The sequence below is a fragment of the Zeus faber genome (assembly GCF_960531495.2).
Source record: "Zeus faber genome assembly, chromosome: 7".
NCBI lineage: Eukaryota > Metazoa > Chordata > Actinopteri > Zeiformes > Zeidae > Zeus > Zeus faber.
In genome coordinates this window covers 16,370,833-16,391,086 of record NC_137203.1, presented here as the reverse complement: position 1 = coordinate 16,391,086, position 20,254 = coordinate 16,370,833, and the positions used below count along the sequence as shown (strand labels likewise).

At 39.9% G+C, this 20,254-nt stretch overlaps 3 protein-coding genes across 3 annotated transcripts; 2 read left to right on the top strand and 1 right to left on the bottom strand.

Annotated features, from left to right (window-relative positions):
* Nucleotides 1-208: 208 nt before the first annotated feature.
* mob1a (MOB kinase activator 1A) lies at nt 209-10,560 on the bottom strand. Its single transcript, XM_080004137.1, has 6 exons — nt 10,427-10,560; nt 9,273-9,439; nt 8,949-9,042; nt 5,848-5,981; nt 5,426-5,589; nt 209-2,667 (listed from the first exon to the last, which is right to left on the bottom strand). Exons 1-6 carry the CDS (start codon nt 10,438-10,440, stop codon nt 2,590-2,592), a joined length of 651 nt encoding a protein of 216 aa, XP_079860263.1. The 5' UTR covers nt 10,441-10,560; the 3' UTR covers nt 209-2,589.
* Nucleotides 10,561-13,073: 2,513 nt separating this feature from the next.
* mthfd2 (methylenetetrahydrofolate dehydrogenase (NADP+ dependent) 2, methenyltetrahydrofolate cyclohydrolase) lies at nt 13,074-16,750 on the top strand. Its single transcript, XM_080003897.1, has 8 exons — nt 13,074-13,244; nt 14,618-14,802; nt 14,910-15,032; nt 15,122-15,274; nt 15,387-15,494; nt 15,633-15,725; nt 15,835-15,960; nt 16,075-16,750. The coding sequence occupies exons 1-8, from the start codon at nt 13,165-13,167 to the stop codon at nt 16,221-16,223; spliced, it is 1,017 nt and encodes a 338-aa protein (XP_079860023.1). The 5' UTR covers nt 13,074-13,164; the 3' UTR covers nt 16,224-16,750.
* A 554-nt stretch (nt 16,751-17,304) lies between these two features.
* On the top strand, nt 17,305-19,305 carry arl6ip4 (ADP-ribosylation factor-like 6 interacting protein 4). The gene is made up of 5 exons (XM_080003558.1): nt 17,305-17,573; nt 17,981-18,292; nt 18,438-18,555; nt 18,707-18,776; nt 18,866-19,305. Exons 1-5 carry the CDS (start codon nt 17,375-17,377, stop codon nt 18,920-18,922), a joined length of 756 nt encoding a protein of 251 aa, XP_079859684.1. The 5' UTR covers nt 17,305-17,374; the 3' UTR covers nt 18,923-19,305.
* Nucleotides 19,306-20,254: the final 949 nt, after the last annotated feature.

Genomic DNA, 20,254 nt, shown 5'->3' with positions numbered 1-20,254 from the left:
TCGTTCGGCAAGCTTGCTGCGTTCTACAGGCGAAACAAAACGCCACTGAAATTAATATAGAAACTTCAGGGCAGTTCGAGATTCCGATTTTGGACTCCCAATTGTAATGGCCATTCCCTTGCACTTTCGCCCGGTAGGAGGTCGTTTTTTGCCGACGTCAAAGAATGCAGCATAAACCAGTGAGAATAAAATTCAAATAACGCCAGCGTTTTATTTTGATGTTTATTTGTTTCAATCTATCAATACTGTCATTTCAGACATGATTTTTTATTATTATGGTAAGGCACAGTTTTGTTCAGATAAAACACTGATCATATTTACAGCAAATATTGTTGATGCAGTTCAAAACTTCTTACATCTCAGTCAAGATTACCAACCAGTGATATCACCATCATTCTAAATATATAAAAATCTATTAATTCTTTTGAAAGCCCTTATTCCTTATCCAATTCCGAGGTACACAAATAACTTTACAAGAAAAATATGAAATGTAACAACCTATTTTTATGTGAAGCGCATGTGGACAAAGTCAGTTTCTAAAAACATGGCAAGACTATAATAAAAGGGTTTGTAGGTTTTCCAAATAAAGATCACTGTAAACATTATCAAGCTCCAGACAAAACAAACATGTGAATTCAACGGTAATTGTTAACTGATTGGCCTGAGATCAATCATTATTGCCAGATACAATGAGCCTCAACAATGGATTGCGTTTGTAAATTTAGATTTACTCAATGCCAAATCAAATACGCATCTTAAAACTAATTTGCACGTTTCCAAACGTAGCACATGATGAAATGTGCATGTTGAGGCAACTCATTACATTCTGGTTCAGGGGAGCATTGGGCTATCCAAAGAATAATGAATGTGAATATTTTCACTTGTCAACTATTTGAAAGTAATTACCCATGATTGTCTGATATCTATTTAGGATCAAAACAAACTAGAAAAACATTGCCTCTTTTTCAAAAGTATGGAACACTGAAATGTATGTTGGTGACTTTAAAACTTCTGGAAGAAAGACATCTATTCATGTCACTGATCCTTTGCACAGGCACAATAGCTATTTTCTCTGACATAGGGAAACGTAACTAATAATTACGTGACATTTTCCAGCATTTAAAAGAACAAAATACCAAAACACTAAATATATACTCATCATCCCAGAAATGAATTGAATGAAATGACAGTAAACCAAAAATAAGACAAAACAAATCACATTAGACTTTGCTACTATTCCTTTTAGCAATGTTTTACCATGACAAGACCTTGTTGTTGTGGATAATACAACTTATAAAAGTTGTCAACATTGTCATGTTTTTCCATCATCACCAAGTGTTTAAGTGATTCTAAAGCATATTTAAAAAGTCACCCTATTGCCTTAAAACATCTTCTATACTATTTCAATAACCCTTTATTTAAAAAAAAAAAAAAAAAAAAAAAAAAAAAAAAAAAAATTGAGAAAAAGCAGGGAAAACATGTGCAAAACAAAATATTGCATGACCAAATTCAAACAGCCAAAATGAAGATGGGTTGTTTCTATGGGATATCTTCCTTAGAAGATTTAAGTCACCTTACAGTAGTCTATTCATTGTATGTTATGCTATTTGAGTGTAGCCTCAGGACGGGCTCACAAGACACTGCCAGCTCATGATAGGCAGCCTTGAAATATTCATAAAAAGTAAGCCTTTTACATCTGCCTTAAATTCAGATTAAAAACTCGTGCTGTGCTCTCATACATATGACTAATGTGGCATCTCATATTTTCGCCCCATATTCCTCATCACTCTCTACATTTCAGAAATAAAGCAAATATGACTTGGATTATTTGGTCATCCTAATTGCAATAATCAGACCTTAACTCAAAATATAAACCAACTATCAAATACATTTTTATTTTATTTTTTTTTTAAAGATGTGAAATTGGTTTGACAACTATAACACTATACACCAACTTTTAAAAGATAAAATGCTGCGTTTTGTTTTTAACTCACCAATTCCCTTGGTCCAATGTAAAAAGATAAGTATGTCCCTATTACCAACTTTTCAGCCACAAACCTGCAAACAATATTTTTTTACTCTACTACACATCCAGGTTCAGAAAGTAAAAATGCTCCCCAATCAACCATCTGGATTTGCTGATTAGCTCAACCCAAACCCATAGGTACAACCCATAAGTGAAATTGGCCGTCTTATTGCATCAGTGGAGCGAAAAAACATGGCAAATGGAATTTTACTTTCTAAACCTGGAATTGCCCATCACTGCACTCTGGGGTTTGAGCTAGAGTGACTCGAGTGAAACAGAGTGAGACAAAGAAACGATAAACACAAGGGAGAAAGGGAGCAGTACAGTACAGTTGTACAGGCCATGTAAGTGAAAAAACAAGGCACAGAGTTAAGAAGTTGAGAGGTAGCAGTCAGAGAGAGAGAGAGAGAGAGAGAGAGAGAGAGAGAGAGAGAGAGAGAGAGAGAGAGAGAGAGAGAGAGAGAGAGAGAGAGAGAGAGAGAGAGAGAGAGAGAGAGAGAGAAGCAAACAGTTAAAAAATAAGATAAAAAAGAAAGAGAAAAACATGATGTGCAGGGGAGCGTTTATCTGTCCTTGGAGCCAAGCTTCTCGATCAGGTCCTGCAGAGGAGCGAGCTCGCGTCGGTCAATAAGATTGAATTCCTAAGAGACAGGACACACAAGCTGTGAATCGAAATGCATTCCCTTCAAACCAACTACAATCATTTTTAAGTGTAAAATCCCTTAATAAAGAAATGAATGCAAAACAAAAAAGAAAGCATTTTTGTAAAAAAAAAAAAAAAAAAAAAAAAAAAAAAAAAAGTCCAGAAATTGGGACGGCTAACAAAAGAGAATTTGTAGTTGTGGTAGAGCTTTTCAGTATATCATGGTCGACGACTCAATTCTGTCAATGAGCAAAGTAAGAACCAATAAGAGCAAAGCAGCGCACTGCAGTTCATCTGTGGGAGAGCACGTCTTCAGACGAGCGATACGGTATGTATTAACATTCGTGCCATGTTGTGTCCCTGCTGTGTTTTGTAACATCATTCGCAATGCAATGCTTTAGTTGCCCTGGTATGGCAACAATAAAAGTAGTAAAATAATGGGGCACAGCGACAAAACATCCTTATTGTTGTCTGCGATTCCTGTTTCTGTTGAAATGCTGCAACAAAATCAGATTTCCTCAAATTACCAGCGGAAACGGTCATGTGTCGGCAAGCAGTGACAAGTACTGTAGGGCTGCCCCCAAACAGTCGACCAAACGTTAGTCGACAAGAAGAGTCAACCAAGTTTTTCCATTGGGAGGTTGGTTTCAGGAGGAGGGGAAAAAATAAAAAATAAATAAAACTCCATTTGGGAGCTGTGACATGTTAAAATTACCTTTAAAACCTATATGGCTGGACCCGTGTATGAAACACTAGAGGGCTTTTAATTTGAAACAAAATTTTCACAAAAATAAATGTTCAGTGGTCTTGCTAGTTGTTCCGACACATTCAGAAGAAGAAGAATTACAGCTTTTGATGAGCAGCTTTTGCCGGTAATTAACAGGCGGCTCGCTTCATGCGTGCAGTGCTTGTAAATAAAATTTATATTTTAAAGGCTGGTTATTGTGTTGCTTTTGCTAATAAATTAACAAGACAAATTAACTATTAACATGTCATGCTACAACTTTTTTGCTGCTTGATACTAAAGGAAAACCCGCGCGGTTCTCATTTTCCAGGACTAATCTACAAGAGAAGTCTGTGTGATATAACATCAATTACTCTGATTTAAGGGTTCTTTTCCCAAATTTCCAAGAGCCGTGGATTCGATAAGACACGTGCATTTCGATTCCGCTTATCGGTTCCTAACTTTTGCAGATTTCAGTCGCGCTCCCAACTCGCTCACCTTATAATCCATCCAATGAGGAATGTCCTGAAGCGCCACGTTCCCCCACGTTTGTTTACATCGGTCCCACGTGCAGATAACATACAGCACCGTGGCGTAAAATATTGCCGTAAAGCTTCTGATGCGCGACATAGCGATAGAAACGGTATCGCGGTGCGTACACTTCTGTTTACATCCTTGACCATGGCTGACCGCAGCCAACACTCGAATGTTTGGCTTGACTAAATATTATTGTTATTTTTTTAATACAATAATACTTATTCTAATAGTTTGGTTTGTAATTGTTTTTGTTGACCATTCCTTATAAGACAGTAATATTTATTTATATAAACTAAGGGAAATATAAACCTTCCTGTTACAGCCGACAGTTTACTTATTATAGCCTAAATATGCCAAGAATATAGACAGACAGACATATACTGTAGACAGACAGATATAAACTCTAGACAGACAGACAAACAGATAGATAGATATATACTGTAGACAGACGGACAGACAAACAGATAAATAACAAAAGAATATATTGAAATGTCAGTTCTTTCCCCCCAATACAGCTCTAAACGAGTCCCTTTGCTGGTTGATAGATATTCAGTATAGGGATGACTAGTCCACTCGTCTAAAAGTCCGAAAACTATTGCGTATATTATAAAAAAATATTGTGTATATTATAAGAGCCGCTCCCCAGGCAGAGTTCACCATCTTTCGGCTATATCCCACCCGTTCAAGCTCCACCTCCCCGATGGACCGGGTGGAGGTGGGCCGGATGTGCACTTGAGCCTCGGGGGGGCTGATGGGGATCCCAGCGCAGCCAGTAACTGAGTGCGCGGCCCCAGGAAATGCCCCCGATGAGGGGTCCCTAATGAGGGGTCCCTAATGAGGGGTCCCTAATGAGGGGACGCAGACAGCAGGAAAACGATTTTCCGTATGCCACAATTCTGTGCATATTATATCAATATGTAATTTTAATGTGTGCATTAATTAAAACAATAATACGGCCTTAAAAGATTAACCGGTGTAATTAACAGGCAGCTTGCTTTGTGCGTGCAGCTCTTCTAAGTTAAATTTAATTATAAAGGCTGGTTATTCGATTTTGTATTTATCTGAAATGTAGCACAGTGTTAACAATGTTAGTTATAACATTCTTGCACAGCCCTGGAACTCAAACCATTTTCTGAACCCTCAAAAATACCATATAAATATATATTTAAATGATTAAATTTATATCATAAATGTGAGCCAATTAGTCGACTAATGGCTTGAACTAATTACTAACAGCAGACTAGGAAAATCTTTTAGTCGGGGGTAGCCCAAAGATTTTGTGAAACATAAATACTGTCCTGACAGCAAAGCAGAGATGATCCGGAGGAAGGTGTAAAGAGCTTCAGTCAGTCACAACTATCGTTCATTTTGTCTAATGGTAAAACATAGAATAAATCCACCTGGAATGTTGTTAGAATATACTTATATTTAAACTTCGACCCGAATAAGGGAACCCCACGACGTTCCCCGCCACCCAGAACTGCGACAGTCTCACCTGAACGAAGAAAATGAAGTGCTTAAAAGAGGTGTTCAGGTGAGCCTCCTCCTGCAGCTGCATCACAGAGTCAAAATGCTGGTGGTAGATGTGGGCGTAAACCCTGAAGAGGCGTTTCAGGATGGTCTTCGCCACGGACATGAAGTTCTTGGGAAAGGGAACGCCTGAAGGGAAACAACAACGCTGGTCATAATACAGAAGCACCCGGCGTAGGAAAATGCTTTTGATATAAAGACCCTTGTGTGTCATTAAGTATTGTGAGGGGGAAAAAAAAAAAAAAAAGTATACAAAATCATAACTAGTACATTTGTCCATTGTTGAAGAGAGGAGAATCCTGAACATCCTGTTATTACTCCCACACACACCATTTTTTTTGGCCATTTCTCTGCATCCCTTTCAGGACAAAAAAAATAAAAACTTACCAATCTTGGAAGGAAAAAGTGTCTCATCATCCAGTTGGTCCTGCACCCAAGTCATAAGGTAGTCGATGTACTTGGGAGCGGAGCATTTGATCGGTTTCTTAATATTGGTGCCATCAGCCCAGTGGTATTCATACCTTGAGGAAAAAAACAACGAAACAAAAAGACGCAAAAAAGGTTAATTGCAGAACACTTCATTTACTCAACCCAAACCCAACACTGCGTCCAATTATCTCCAACCACGACATCCAGCCAAGACGTATCAGTTACTAATACTCTACTACACAATACACAATGTTCTACAGCTCAAGCAGAGCACTGGCATCCATTTCAAATTTGTTTGCGCTATTCTAACTGTTGCCAAGGGGCAGGCACTCAAATCAGAATTCTGTGCAAAGTCACACTGTTAAAGTGAAGCGTATGTGTTTGTTAACAACTGGTGCTTGAAGGCTTCTCCAATCTTGACATCCTGTTGTCCTTGTCCCAACCTAGTCATGTTTTGCAGCTTGTTTTGGCATGCAAACTCTATAGTTTTGGACGATTTAATGCTTGTACCACCCATGTTTTCCCACTTTTACTTATAAGCATATGATAACAATAACGTTTAATTGTGTTGTTTAAATTTAAAAATACATTTATATATTTTATTTTTAAATTTAAACAACACAATTGTTTGAAAGGCACACAACCTCCCCCTTCTTAATTACAGGAACACTGACATCTCAAAAGAATAATGTAAGAGTTAAAGTTACTGGATGTATTGTTGTAGTATAGTCAGAATTAGAGCAAATGGATAAAAGTAACCAGAGAAATCACTCTTACAAAGTGAAATTACAATTTTAGAGCAACATTTCTACAAAAAAAACAATACTAAAAAAATGTTTAAGCACTTGGTCCAGGCTTTTTGATGTTCATCATTCTAAGTTTAGAGCAACATTTATTTTTCTGTTTAGAGGCAGGAAATAGCTGATATTTCAATCTATTTCATTCCTACACTGTATGCCATTAATCGTCATTTAAATCCAGTTGGTGCCAGTTTTGCAGACTGAAGTGTAATCCAAGGTGTTGCTTCGTGCTAGATAGATAAAAGGCATTGATAACCCAAACTGATTCACTGACACCACAGCCATGGCTATTAACATTAGAAGTTACTGAGGACTGTGAGCTATTATATTACATTTTGAAAAGTTGATTTCTTTCTTTCCCAATAATAGCAGAAGCTCTTTGCTCAGAGGGGCAGTTATACTGACTTCAGTTTACAATCTCCTTGAAAACTTATTTCAGCCCCTGAGACAACATTGTTTACCACCAAAGGCAGAACGTATTGTGGAGAACATCTTTTCCCTTAAAAGAAAAACAATGAAATGATTTAAATGTGTAACTTACTTATCTAAAAATGATTGTGCTAAAACGTTGAACAAATCCAGTGCTCCTGGATTGACAGAGGATGTAACGGGTCTACCTATAACACGCAATCCTCCTTTCATGGTACAAATGTAATGTCTGTTCGAAGTATTTTGCTGCATGCAATAACAATTAGCGGAGCTAAAAAAGAGCAGCGGTGGGGAGATAAAGTGTCTCCTTTCGTGTTCTTGATTGTGGGATTGTCAACAGGAAGTAGAGCCGGGTCTCTTCCTTTCGATTACTAAGCAGAGAGACGGCCTAAGAAGAGAGCAAGCAGAGGAAGTGCAAACGCTCGTTTCTAAATAGCTTCTACAGAGAGTGGAAAAACACAAATGCCTTTTCCCTTTTCCTATTCTTCAGCAAAGAAGTCTAACTCATGTGAAAATGCAATGGCTTGCTTCCATGTCTGGAAAGTATAGCACAAGCAGATGTAACCACCATTTGTTATTGCAAAGCATGAGGTTAACATTTCTCAATAGCTTTGATAGATTCGTTTTCATTAGCATTGTTCTTGTCAAGATGATTATGGCAAATAGAAGTTGGATTGTACAGATTTCATGTTGTCATTACATTTTGAGTTGTGGGCTTTCATTAAATTTTCATGATTTATGGTTTAGTCCAGTGGGATTTAATGTCCGTTTCATATAATATATATATATATGCTAAATTGGACTGGAGCTCAAATATGTGTGGTGGTAACGCTTGCAATAGACCACAAACACACTAAGTCAACACAAAATAAAGTAGGGTTACAAAGGGAATTGAAAATAAGCAACAGAAAACAGAGCCTTTTACTGTAATGCATTGCCATATACCCTCAATGGACCCATCCGTACATCAGCAAACACTACAGTTAAACACAGGCTCACCATGTTGTTCAACCGCCTTTGTGAATACCAACTTAAATGCAATTCATTTTCTGATGTTTCTAAAGGGTACTTCCTTGAGGCGGCTTCATGTGACGTTGTTCCTTCTTTGAAACACACAAGAGACCACATTTCCACATCATGTGAAACTCATATTTTGTATGCCTTTAAATAGAAGCAGATTAAAGCAACAACATATGCAGTCTCTGTCTAATAAGGTGGACGCAACAAAACAAGAAATAAGAATCGAATAGAAAAGCACTGGCATCCAACTACGTGATCCAACTACAGTATATAACCATATTATTAGCATAAAAGCATTGCAAAAAATTTGCTGCCCGCTGCTCCTGGCCGACCCCTAGAGGAAGGACAAGCCAGGATGGGTTAAAAGCAGAAAATCAGTTTCACCGGCCACCATTCGAAGAAGCGTCTGTGTGTGTGTGTGTGTGTGTGTGTGTGTGTGTGTGTGTTGATCGCCGTCGCCACATGAGTGCATGTGTTGTGCGGTGTGACAAATAAAGAATCTTCTTCTTCTTTGTGTTATTTTGAAAGTCATAAGGAGGACCAGCTGCTTTGGAATTAGTCTCTGCCTGACAACCAACTGAGAGTTTAGAACCTTACAGCATGCTGCCATACCGTTATTGTTTAAATGTGACTTATAAAGCTACAGCTGTGCACTAACAAACTCTACAATACAGGTATTGGGCTGAAAATGTTGTATTTGGTTACTGTGATTATAGTGATAAACCACAATAACCAAGCACCGTAGAATGGTTAATTATTATTGGATGAAGTAAACTGAAACGGCCACCATGGACAGAATATTTACAGTACCTTGGTCCGGCAGACATCACAGAGCAGCTTGTCTCAGTACAAAACTCTGTTATGGTGCCATAGAGCATGTTAATTTGATTGAAGAAATCCACAGCTGAAAAGAAGAAACAGAAAGCTCATTGATACAAAAACAGAAAAAGAAGTTGGGAGAAAAAGCAACGACAACTATGTAACCATGAGGACTGAAGACCAGAGAACAAACACTCGTCCTTATCGCAGATACTGTGGATTCTTCAGAAAGAAATGCGACCACCAGTCCCCATGAGGACGATGTGAGGGTTCTATATAGAGAATCAGTTTGAGGTTTATGGCTCGGTGACTGACTGTTCACAGCGATCCACTCGTTCAGGTCCTCCCCCTCAGGCAGCATGACAGCCTGCCTCAGGTTGCCGCTGCCCAGCGTGGCCTCGGCGTGCTTCAGCAGCTCGTACTGGTGGGAGCCCTCGGGGATGTTCTTCTTGGGCTTGAAGGTCTTGGATGAGCGACTACCGCTGCAAAGGAACGGCAGTAGTGTCAAGCAGAGAACATAATTACATGGAGTAGGTTTGTATGAGTAGTGGCCGCACCTATTCTGCCGAAAAGCCTGGCTAGACGCATTCTGTAGATCGAGCTGGTGGAAACCAGCCACTTATGAATATAATAGACTAAAAATGTGTGTGTGTGTGTGTGTGTGTGTGTGTGTGTGTGTGTATATATATATATATATACACACACACACACACACACACACACACACACACACAAACTTAGATTATTTCCTATTTTTATTCAGTTAATTATTTTAGTGTGTTTTTTGATACATAGCTTTTCAGTTATTTCTAAAGTATTTTTTTAGGTTTAAATGCCAATTTCTCTATTTTTTGTATAGTTTCATTGCATAGTGCCAATTTTTTTATTATTTTTATGTGAGCTGCTTGTAGCACCGCAATTTCTATCCGTCTGTCTGTCTGTCTGCTGTAGGAAGACGTTGTTTAAACCGTTTTGCAAGTGTTTGACCCCATTCACTGTGCAGGAAATTAAGATTTTCTGCAGACAACACACGGTAGCGACGCCGAGAAACTGCAAGAAACTAAAAGGAAAGCAGTGACTACGATCAGAATTGGTTAGCCACGATCACACTACATAAACCACAACCTAAGATCGGCGGCAAGCTAACGACAACGTCAACATTAGCCAACTGTCGCTAACTAGTGGAGTGGCGTTGGTTAAAGTGGCAAGTGAATGAAAAGGGAAGTCTGACCAACTAGAATCCACTGGACGTGCGTCAAGCATTCGAGTGGAAGCACTTTTAACGCTGTGTCAAAAGTTTTTGCTGGGGGTGTGGGGGGTGGGGGGCTCAGTTATCTATGCTAGGCTGACGTTAGCTTAGCAAAGATAAAGCTAACTGTATTACTGGAGCCGTTTAACTTGTTTACCACTACCTTCCCCTCCCCGGGGCTGCGTACGAAGATACCCTCGCCGAATGTTTCGCTACTTACAATAGGAAGCTCATCGTGGCAAACTCGGTCGTCGGGGGGTCGAAGAAAGCGACAACAAAGTGCAGTTCCTCAAAACCAAGTTTCCGACGAGCTGTCCAGCGCAGAGCTCTTGCCAGCGCAGCTCCTCTGCTAGCCCATATGTTAGCAGGCAGCGGTGACGCAAGAGTGTCGACGACGCGTTCGTCGCGAATTGATATTTCAAACGAGCGGTCGGCCCTGAATCCGAAAACGGCTCCGACCGTCGGACCCTCCCCTCCGATTGCCGTCGTGGTGCAGGTGTCTAGATTACATGGCGTTACGTTCGTTACATTACAACACATTAATTTACAATGCATTTCAATACGCTACATCAATTCCGCCTTGTTTTCGTTTGACGGAGTCGGTGTGAAGCCCAATCTCGGACTCGGGAGCGGAAAACAATGACCTCCGCGCTCCTGAGTGTCACTGCTTTCCAAAAAAAAAAACCCAAATCATTTTGACGGGAATGTCATTATTTTCGTGGGCCACGCTTTGCCTTCTCTGCTCAAGTACACACGTTTGAGAGCAGCGGGCCCCGGGGGATCGCTATAATAAACAACGTTGACACAGTCAAACGATTCTCGTGGGGAAATTCCATTCGCGACTGAGAGCCGACGTCGGAAAAGCGAACGAATCTTTATTTTATTTTATTTTTATTATTTTTTATTTTTTACCGGACGACTCGTCGAGAACCGAATCTGCAAAACGAGTTGAACCTTTCATCACGGGCCGAGACGAGCGCAAAGCCTCGTCCGCGCCGCTTGGAGCGGAGAGCTGAGCGCCCCCTGGCGGCCAAACACACGTACTTTTTAACTTTACTTACGAGTTACTATTCCAACGGTTACGAGTAACAACTTTACTTTCACTCGTCAAACTCTTTTAGGTATGAGTACTTGTACTTGTAGTTGCTAGTTACTATTTCAATAGTTACTAGTAACTGTTTTGCTTTCACTCGTCAAAATGTTTTAGGTACTAGTGCTTGTGCTTTAGTTACTAGTTACTATTCCAACAGTTACTAGTAGCTGTTTTACTTTCACTCGTCAATGTTTTTATGTATTTATTACATACTAGAAACTATTCCAACGGTTACGAGTAACTATTGTAATGTTTCTAGTAACAATTTGGACAGTTGTTATTGAGTCCTATGGGGCTCCGTGTTTCAGACATTAAACCTCTGACTTGTATCTATTCCCGCTGTTACTGGTACCTGTTTTAATTTTTAGTAATTATTCATTATTGACTCGTGCCTTTTCCTGTTGTTGCCAGTAACATTTTTACTAGTAACATTATTATTTTTACAAGTAACATTTTTATTCGTAACATTTAATAGTAACATTAATCTTTTTACTAGTAACATTTTTACTCTTTACAATTTTATTAGTAACATTTTTATTTTGCTAGTAACATTTTTACTAGTAACATTTTTATTTTTTACTAGTAACATTTTTATTTATAACATTTACTAGAAACATTTTTATTTTTACTAGTAGCATTTTTACTAGTAACAATTTTATTAGTCACATTTACTAGTAACATTTTTATTTTTACTAGTAACATTTTTACTCGTTACAATTTTATTAGTAAAATTTCTATTTTGCTCGTTACATTTTTACTCGTAACATTTTTTTTCAGGTAACATTTAACTAGTAACATTTTTACTTTTACTCGTAACATTTTTATTTTTTACCAGTTACATTTTAACTAGTAACATTTTTATTTTTACTGGTGACATTTTTGCTAGTGACATTTTTATTTTTATGAGTAACATTTTATTAGTACCATTTTTACAAGTATTATTTTTATCTTTACTAGTTACATTTATATTAGTAACATTTTTATGTTTGCAAGAAACATTTTTATTTGTAACATTTCTACTAATAACATTTTTATTTTTACAAATAACATTTGTATTAGTAACATTTTTATTTGTACTAGTAACATTTTATTAGTAACATTTTTATTTTTACTAGTAACATTTTTACCAGTAACATTTATATTTTATCTAGTAACATTCTTATTCGGGACATTTTTATGTTTACTAGTAACATTTTTATTTTCAGTCGTAGCATTTTAATTAGTAACATTTTATTTTTACTAGTAACATTTTATTACTAACATTTTTATTTTTACTGGTAACATTTTTACGCGTATAATTTTAAGTTTTACAAGTAACATTTTTATTCGTAACATTTTTATTTTTACTGGTAATATTGGTATTAGTACAATTTTTTATTTTTTACTAGTAACATCATTATTTTACGAGTAACATTTTTATTTTTACTCATATCATACGTGTATTTGTAGTAATTTTTCTTCGGTACTTTACAGCACTGCTAATGAATAAGTGCGTGGATAAGTAAAGTAGTTACTAGTCACTGTAAGAAAGACAACTAGTATCTCATATACAAGCACCCGTACCTGAAAAAGGTGAGTAGTTCGTTCAAACGGCTTGCGATGGATCAACTGAGGCGAATGGAGCGCTCGGCTGGGAAGTGGGAGCGACCGACACGGAGTTGCCGATTTCCGCGCCCAGCGAACGCACCGCGAGCGGTCACGCTGACGTAGCAACGCTCGTGGAGAGGGGCTATAAAAGCCTTCCGCGCGTTCCTCCGGGCGCGTTGCTCCGTCAGCCCCGGTCTCCTCCTCCTCCTCCTCCTCCTCCTCCTCCGCTTGTTCTTCCTCCTCCGGCATCACGATCCGCGTCCCGGACTCCAAGCGTTATGGCAACAATCAGGGCTCTCCGAAGACTGTGCCAACATGCGCAGCGTCAAGTCTGTAGTCTCCACGTCTCCGCGTCAAGGTGAGTGTGCGGGCGGGGAGCGGAGCCTCGCATGGCGGCTCCCTCGGGATGGCTTTCAATGGGGCGGGGGGGGTTTGTTTTCACACGCCGTCCGCCTCCGTCCGCCCGTGTCCGTTTATCCCGCGTCGACGTATAAGCGAGTGTTTTTGTGCCCGGGGGACACGCGAACGGTTTCCCCCACATTTCCCCGGGCAGCCCCCGCCGCCTCCTCCCCCTCCCTAGCGGTACGCCGGTAGCACTGCAGCCGGTGCTGGCTGATGAAATCCCAGGAACCGCTTGCACGGGCTCGGTGCTCTGGGTCCCCGGGAGGGAGGGAGGGAGGGAGGGAGGGGGGGGGGGTGGGGGGCACAGTGCTTTTCTGGAGGCGGTGTGACGTCACTCACGGAGACGTAAGGAGAGATTCAGCGGCCAAATTGGTAGAAGCTCGTGCTTGTGCGTTTTGAGTCCAAATGAGCGGAGCGTGATGGAGCCGCCGCTGGTGATCAGCGACGGCGTTTGGCCCGAAATAATGAAAAAATAAATACAATTAAAATAAAAAAAAACCTCGTGTTGCTCCTTTGCACATGATTTGCGTCTCCGCCCGTGACAAGTGGATTAGGGGAAATTGAAAGCTTTACGCCGTTACTTATATACACATATCTATAACAGAGGAATGGCCACATTTGTAGATATGAAAACATTTTACATATAGACGCTGTACTGGACGTGGAAGTTTTTGACTGTTCGTTATCGCAGGGGAGCTGGGCTGTGTGAACGTCCCTCACTTGATAGAGGCTCGATGGCTCCCAGAGCGTTGAACATTTAACTAATCCAGATTAACCTTCCGCTGTACATTTCAGTTTGTGTGTATGACATGAATGCAGGACAAATCAGAACGCATGGCTTGAAGAGCCGTCCCGTAGTGCTGCCCTACTCTGCATACTTTCCTATGGGTGTCTAATTACGTTTGGCAGACTAAAGGAGAGGTTACATCACAGTTGATGGCTCATTAATCTTCAGCTATTATTTGTCTGCATGTCCATTGCATAAGTGCTTCTGAGCAGATTTTTTAGCACTGGAAATATGAACTGAGCAGTTCTGCCGGATTGCACAATCTACACACCGTGCATAGTGGCTTAACTTACAGTAGCTGAAATGTTACTTACCGTTCACTATTTTTAGCCATCCCAGCTCTCGATGACTGAACTCAAGCCACCTTGGGCTATAATTGGCCACGGGCTCGACAAACGGGTTGCCCCGAGTAAATAAGGAAAGTTATGATAAGGAAATGTCTTCCTTCTCGCCTATCGCTCGGCGCCAGGCAATTTTACTTGCTGAACTCAAAGTATAGATAATCAAGCGGTCCTCTGAACACGGGCTGTACCTCTTTTCAGACAAGAAGCAGTGGTGATCTCAGGAAGGAAACTAGCACGGCAGATCCGCGAGGAGGCGCGGGCTGACGTGGATAAGTGGGTCTCATCTGGCCACAGAAGACCCCATCTAAGTGTGGTTCTTGTAGGTGACAACCCAGCCAGTCACTCCTATGTCCTCAACAAAACACGTGCAGCCGCTGATGTTGGTAAGAAAAGCTCAATCGATGCAAAGATGTTTTGTTTTTTTTTTTCTAACTAAAATGAAATGCTTCTTCCCCCATATGCTTAATTCTTATTTTTCAACCCCCCATAGGAATTTGCAGTGAGACCATCCTAAAGCCTTCAGACATTAGCGAGGAAGAGCTAATGGATTTAATTTACAAACTCAACACTGACCATCATGTGGATGGTCTACTTGTCCAGCTTCCCCTGCCAGGTACGTCAAAATAAGCAGGTTCTATTTTCAAAATGCCATACGTCGTCAACGATCTCTTCTGACCACAACCTATTTTTGGGCTCACACAGCTCACATTGATGAACGGAGAGTCTGTAATGCTGTTGCCCCCAGCAAGGATGTAGATGGTTTCCATGTGGTGAATGTTGGCCGTATGTGCCTGGATCAGTCTACAATGCTGCCGGCCACTCCCTGGGGTGTAATGGAAATGATCAAACGCACAGGTATGACCCAGCCACCTCGCTGGTTCTTTCTAACCTCATGTTATTACATTTTTATGTCAATACCATTTCTGAACTTTCTTTAAATTTTTTTTTATTTTTTTTTTTTTTTTAGGTATTCCTACCCTTGGGAAGAATGTTGTGGTGGCAGGGCGGTCTAAGAATGTGGGAATGCCAATTGCTATGTTATTGCACACAGATGGGCGTCATGAGAGGCCTGGAGGTGGGTTGAAATGCGTGATTGGACATATACTGTATGTCTTCCTGACTGTCATTTGTTCATAAGAGAGTTGTGATCACATGCATAACTTATCCCCTTTTTTTTTTTTATTCTTTTTTTTTTTTTCTTCTCCTCCCCCAGGTGATGCCACAGTCACTATCTCTCACCGCTACACTCCAAAAGATCAGCTCAGGCAGCATACAAAAATTGCGGATATCATTGTGGCTGCTGCAGGTAGGAGACCGGCTTCTGCTTTTCATAACTTAAACGGTCAAATAAAAATCTGGCTGTTTGTTTTACTTGGATTTCCTAACTGTTTCGCATGTCTTTCTACTGCCATCAGGGATCCCAAATCTAATTACTGCAGACATGATCAAAGAAGGAGCTGCAGTTATTGATGTAGGAATAAATAGAGTACAGGACCCACTCACTGGCAAGAGTCGACTGGTTGGAGATGTTGATTTTGAAGGTAAGGTCTTAAAAACACTGCACATCATGCCTTCTGACATTGCTACTGTTTTATTCTCAGTCGCTCTGTCTCTGTTAGATTTCTAAAACATGACCAATTTCTGTCCCTCTGAAGGTGTACGGCAAAAGGCAGGTTTCATTACCCCAGTGCCGGGAGGTGTAGGACCCATGACTGTGGCGATGCTCATGAAGAACACCATCAAGGCAGCAAAGAACGTACTGCTGTATCCACCCGAGAGGATCCGCATGGCAGCTGCCTCGTAATAGTTGTTCGATCTTGGCAACAGTGACACATTCCAACCCCAAAACACCCCCTATCTCTTGATATAAACTTTTTTTTATTTCTGTTTTTTAACTCTGCAACTTGGCCAGCTTTCTTGCACACAGAAATATATATTTGCTTTAAGGTTTCCGACCTCCTGACTATTAAAACTTTGACCTTTTTTAACATCTTGCTGGGCCATGTCGGACTGTTACATTGCACGCTTGCAGTTAACTTTATTTTCAGAAGAATTACCAGTTTTCCCCTTTTTCCCACCTGGGTTAGGCTTTTTAGGAAAACTTGAAAGAATTTATTTATATATCTGTATTTAATATTTAAAAAAAAAAGAATATGAGGCAAAGTCGGTTGAACGTGATTCAGCTCTTTTACACCATCTGAACCATTTTAGATTTGTGTACCAAGAGGGTTAAGGGCTCATCAGGAACAACTATTAACCAATAAGCTTTAAATATAAAGTTTCCGTTATGCCTTTGTAAATATTTTAAAATAAATCTTGACAATATGTTCACATGGTCTTTTCTTTATTATGTATGTGTATTTGAAGATGGATGGATGTGTTGTTGTTTTTGGTTTTTTTTTTTGTGTTTTTTTTCGTATTTTAATGGCTGAACATAACTAAACTACGATGGCAGCAGTACTGTAATTCCTAGACGTGGAATACCTTTAAGGGACGCGCAAACTTACATTGGATAAAGATCGTGTGCAGCTCTTGCAAATAGTTAATTGCATACATTACAGTAAAATGTAAGAAACCTACAAACAGGGAAATAAACGTAGTTGTCATTGAATCTGGCGGGAGTTCACAACTTAAGCCACCACATTATTTAAATAACATAGCTGGGCATCTTGCTTAATTTTTTTTTCTTGCAAAAAAAAAAGATTTATTTATATGGATTATATTTGAATACAATCTATAAAAAATGTGAACATATGAAACAATTTACGGCCAAATCGGCGACATGATCCCGTAAATTAGCGCAGTGCACTAGGAACCAAATGACGTTGATGAATTTTCCTACATACAAATACCGATGCCGGACTCACTTCCGGCTGAACCGGAAGACCCGTTTATTTATTTCGCGTCCCGACCGTGTTCGCTAGTTGCGCCTCGCTGCCCTTTTCAAAACCCCCCATGGACAAGCACAGGTCGCGGAGCAGACACTCTGAGGGCTCCAGCAAACGGGGCCGAGAGAAAAAACAGGACAAGAAGAAGAAAAGGCACCGGTCCTCCTCCTCGTCGTCGTCTTCCACATCGTCTACGTCAACGTCGAGCTCTTCCAGCCGAAGCCGGAGTCCCAGGTCCTCGAAGAAGGTCTCGACCAAGAACCAAGGTGAGTGAGTTTAAAACGCACGGCAAGCAACCCGGCACCTGATAAGATAAGACACCCCTCTTATCTCTGCGTCTTTCACTTCTCTTTCTCCCTGTAGCCACACTCATCTTTACTATCTCCACCACATTCCGATGTGTGCACTATTTCCTATTTTACTGTGAATTGTTGATGCAGAGGTTTATTGTATATCGCCACCATTTTCAGCTACCTGTTAGTTCTATTGTATATTGCCTAGTGTTTCAAATGTTTAAGCTAAATAGTAAGTTTATGGCCGTTTTCTTTTCATTTATAATGTTATTGTTATTACCTCATAATTATCTGTTGTTTTGATGAGACGCCGTTAAATGGCAATTTCCCTCTGGCGGTGAATTCACTATTTATCCATCTCTTCATCGTCTCTCCTACAGATACTAAACCAAGGAAGAAAAGAGCAAGAAGTTCCTCTTCCTCGGCCAGTTCCTCCTCGTCGTCCTCGTCTTCCTCGAGCGATGAAAAAAGGAAGAAACGGCGAGCCAAGAGAATAAAGCGGAAAAGGGAAAAGGCAAAGCTCAAGAAGCAAAAGAAGAAAGAGAAGAGGAAAGAAAAGAAACTCAGGAAGTTGGAGAAGAAGACAAAGACAAACGCCGAGGCAAACACGTCGCCGGCTCTCCCCGTCCAGAAACAGCCGTCGTTTTTAGAGACGTGGCAAAGTGACGAAGGCACCGCCGAGCTCGGTCCCGGTATGATGCGAGGCTCTGAGAGTTGGCCCGAGGCTTTTCTCACAGTCGTTTTTAGCTGTTTAACAACTGTTGGTTCAGTCATCTAATCATCCCCGCAGCATTTATATTCCAGTGTTTGCATATGTTTTTTCCATTTACTTTTTAGTCATGACGGATGAGCAAAAAGCCAAGCTTACGACGAAAAGGCCTCTTACAAAGGAGGAGTATGAGGCCAGGCAGAGTGTTATACGCAGGGTGGTAGACCCTGAAACAGGACGCACCAGGTATGTTTGAGCAAGACAATACTTTTTGTTTTTTTTAACAGAAAGGGGTGTCACATTGTGTATGACCCTTTTTAAAAATATTTCAGCCCGGATTTTGATGGCTGAATTTCCAACGGCGGTTAATAAATGATTCATCTTGTGTTTTTTCCAGATTGGTGAGAGGTGAAGGAGAGATCATTGAGGAAATGGTCAGCCGCGAGAAACACAAAGATACAAACAAGGTAAAGGGGGGAAAAACGATCAATTTTAACATGAAAATGAATGAAGATATCACCGACTAACTCCCGATGCTCCCTCTCCACTCCCACAGCAAGCCACCAAGGGAGATGGCAACTCTTTTCAGAAGAAATTAGGCATCAACAGGTAGAATGCTGGGATAGATGTACAAGGGCATGTATTGTTATAAGGAGTCTGACAGTCACCATCAGGTGTGGAGTTTATGTGGGATCCTTGCAGCCGGAGCTGGAAATAGATGAGTCTCCCACTATCATCGGAGTATACCACTGGTGTTGCTCTTTCAGTACTGTACTCAAGTATTCAGAGGTGAATTGTCACAATACTGAAGAAAAAGTTTTTTAATATCATGTTTTGAAACCTGAAATCCAGTTAAGCAAGATCCTATCCTGAAAAGACATCTGTTCTTTTTGCTTTTGTAATTGAATGTGTGATGTTTAGACTAATAAAACAATTAGTTGTTCTTATAGTAATTGTTTTTTAAATTTGATTCAACCTTGAAATGCTTTTGTGAGCTTATTGAAGTGATTTGTTAACTTTATAATGTCATTTTTAAATTTAGTTTATTCAGTTCTGATTGATTGATAAGTTGTGCATCCATAAGAACAAATTGGAATCACAAGTTCTTTGAGGTCTTCAACAAAGAAGGGAATGATCACATTTTTGCATTTGTTGAAGCTATTGTCTTCTTGGTGAAATCCAAGGGGGGGGGGGGAGACGAGACAATGACATTTATCCTAATCCCACCACACCGATTGTGCAATTTTGAATTTCTGTTGATAATTAAGTAGTAGCCAAGAAGTAACAAACTTGACAGATGATTCTTCTGGTTCATCATAACTGTATTTGATTTTATTTTCGTTACACTGCATCAGTTATACCGCGTTTCACCGTCTCTACAAAGCCAATCATAATTAAGTGGTGTGTATAGATTTCATGTTACTTTTTACTACGTGAACATAAAAATTCAATATTTATACGGAGTATATCACTTGGTAAAAAATTACATTAAGACGTGGCACTTATTTTGTAAAGAGTACCCAAACCCTGAATTCAAACAGGAGACAGCACCATCTGATGTCACTCACCGTGCAATAGGCCAAACTATTTGGGGCCAAACGCATAAAACTATTGCAATAAGCTGTGTCCAACAAGAGAGGGTGCTGTCTCTTCTGCCAACAACAAAGACAATTTTCCACCTTATGATAATAAAAATAAGTCAAGAGTCAAGGGTTTCTTTGTTCATCATACATTATTTACACACTGTACATAGAAACACACAGTAATGGATAAAATGAAGTTCTCCAAAACCTAAAAGATACACAGCTTGTGCAATGAAATAATTTTCCAAGCTTTTACAAATGCATTTCTCCATTTACAGTTTGTGAGAGTTAAATGTTCATGTAATAGGGCATCGCATTAACTGGAATGAGCTTAAGATACCATGACTGGATTGCTTGACATC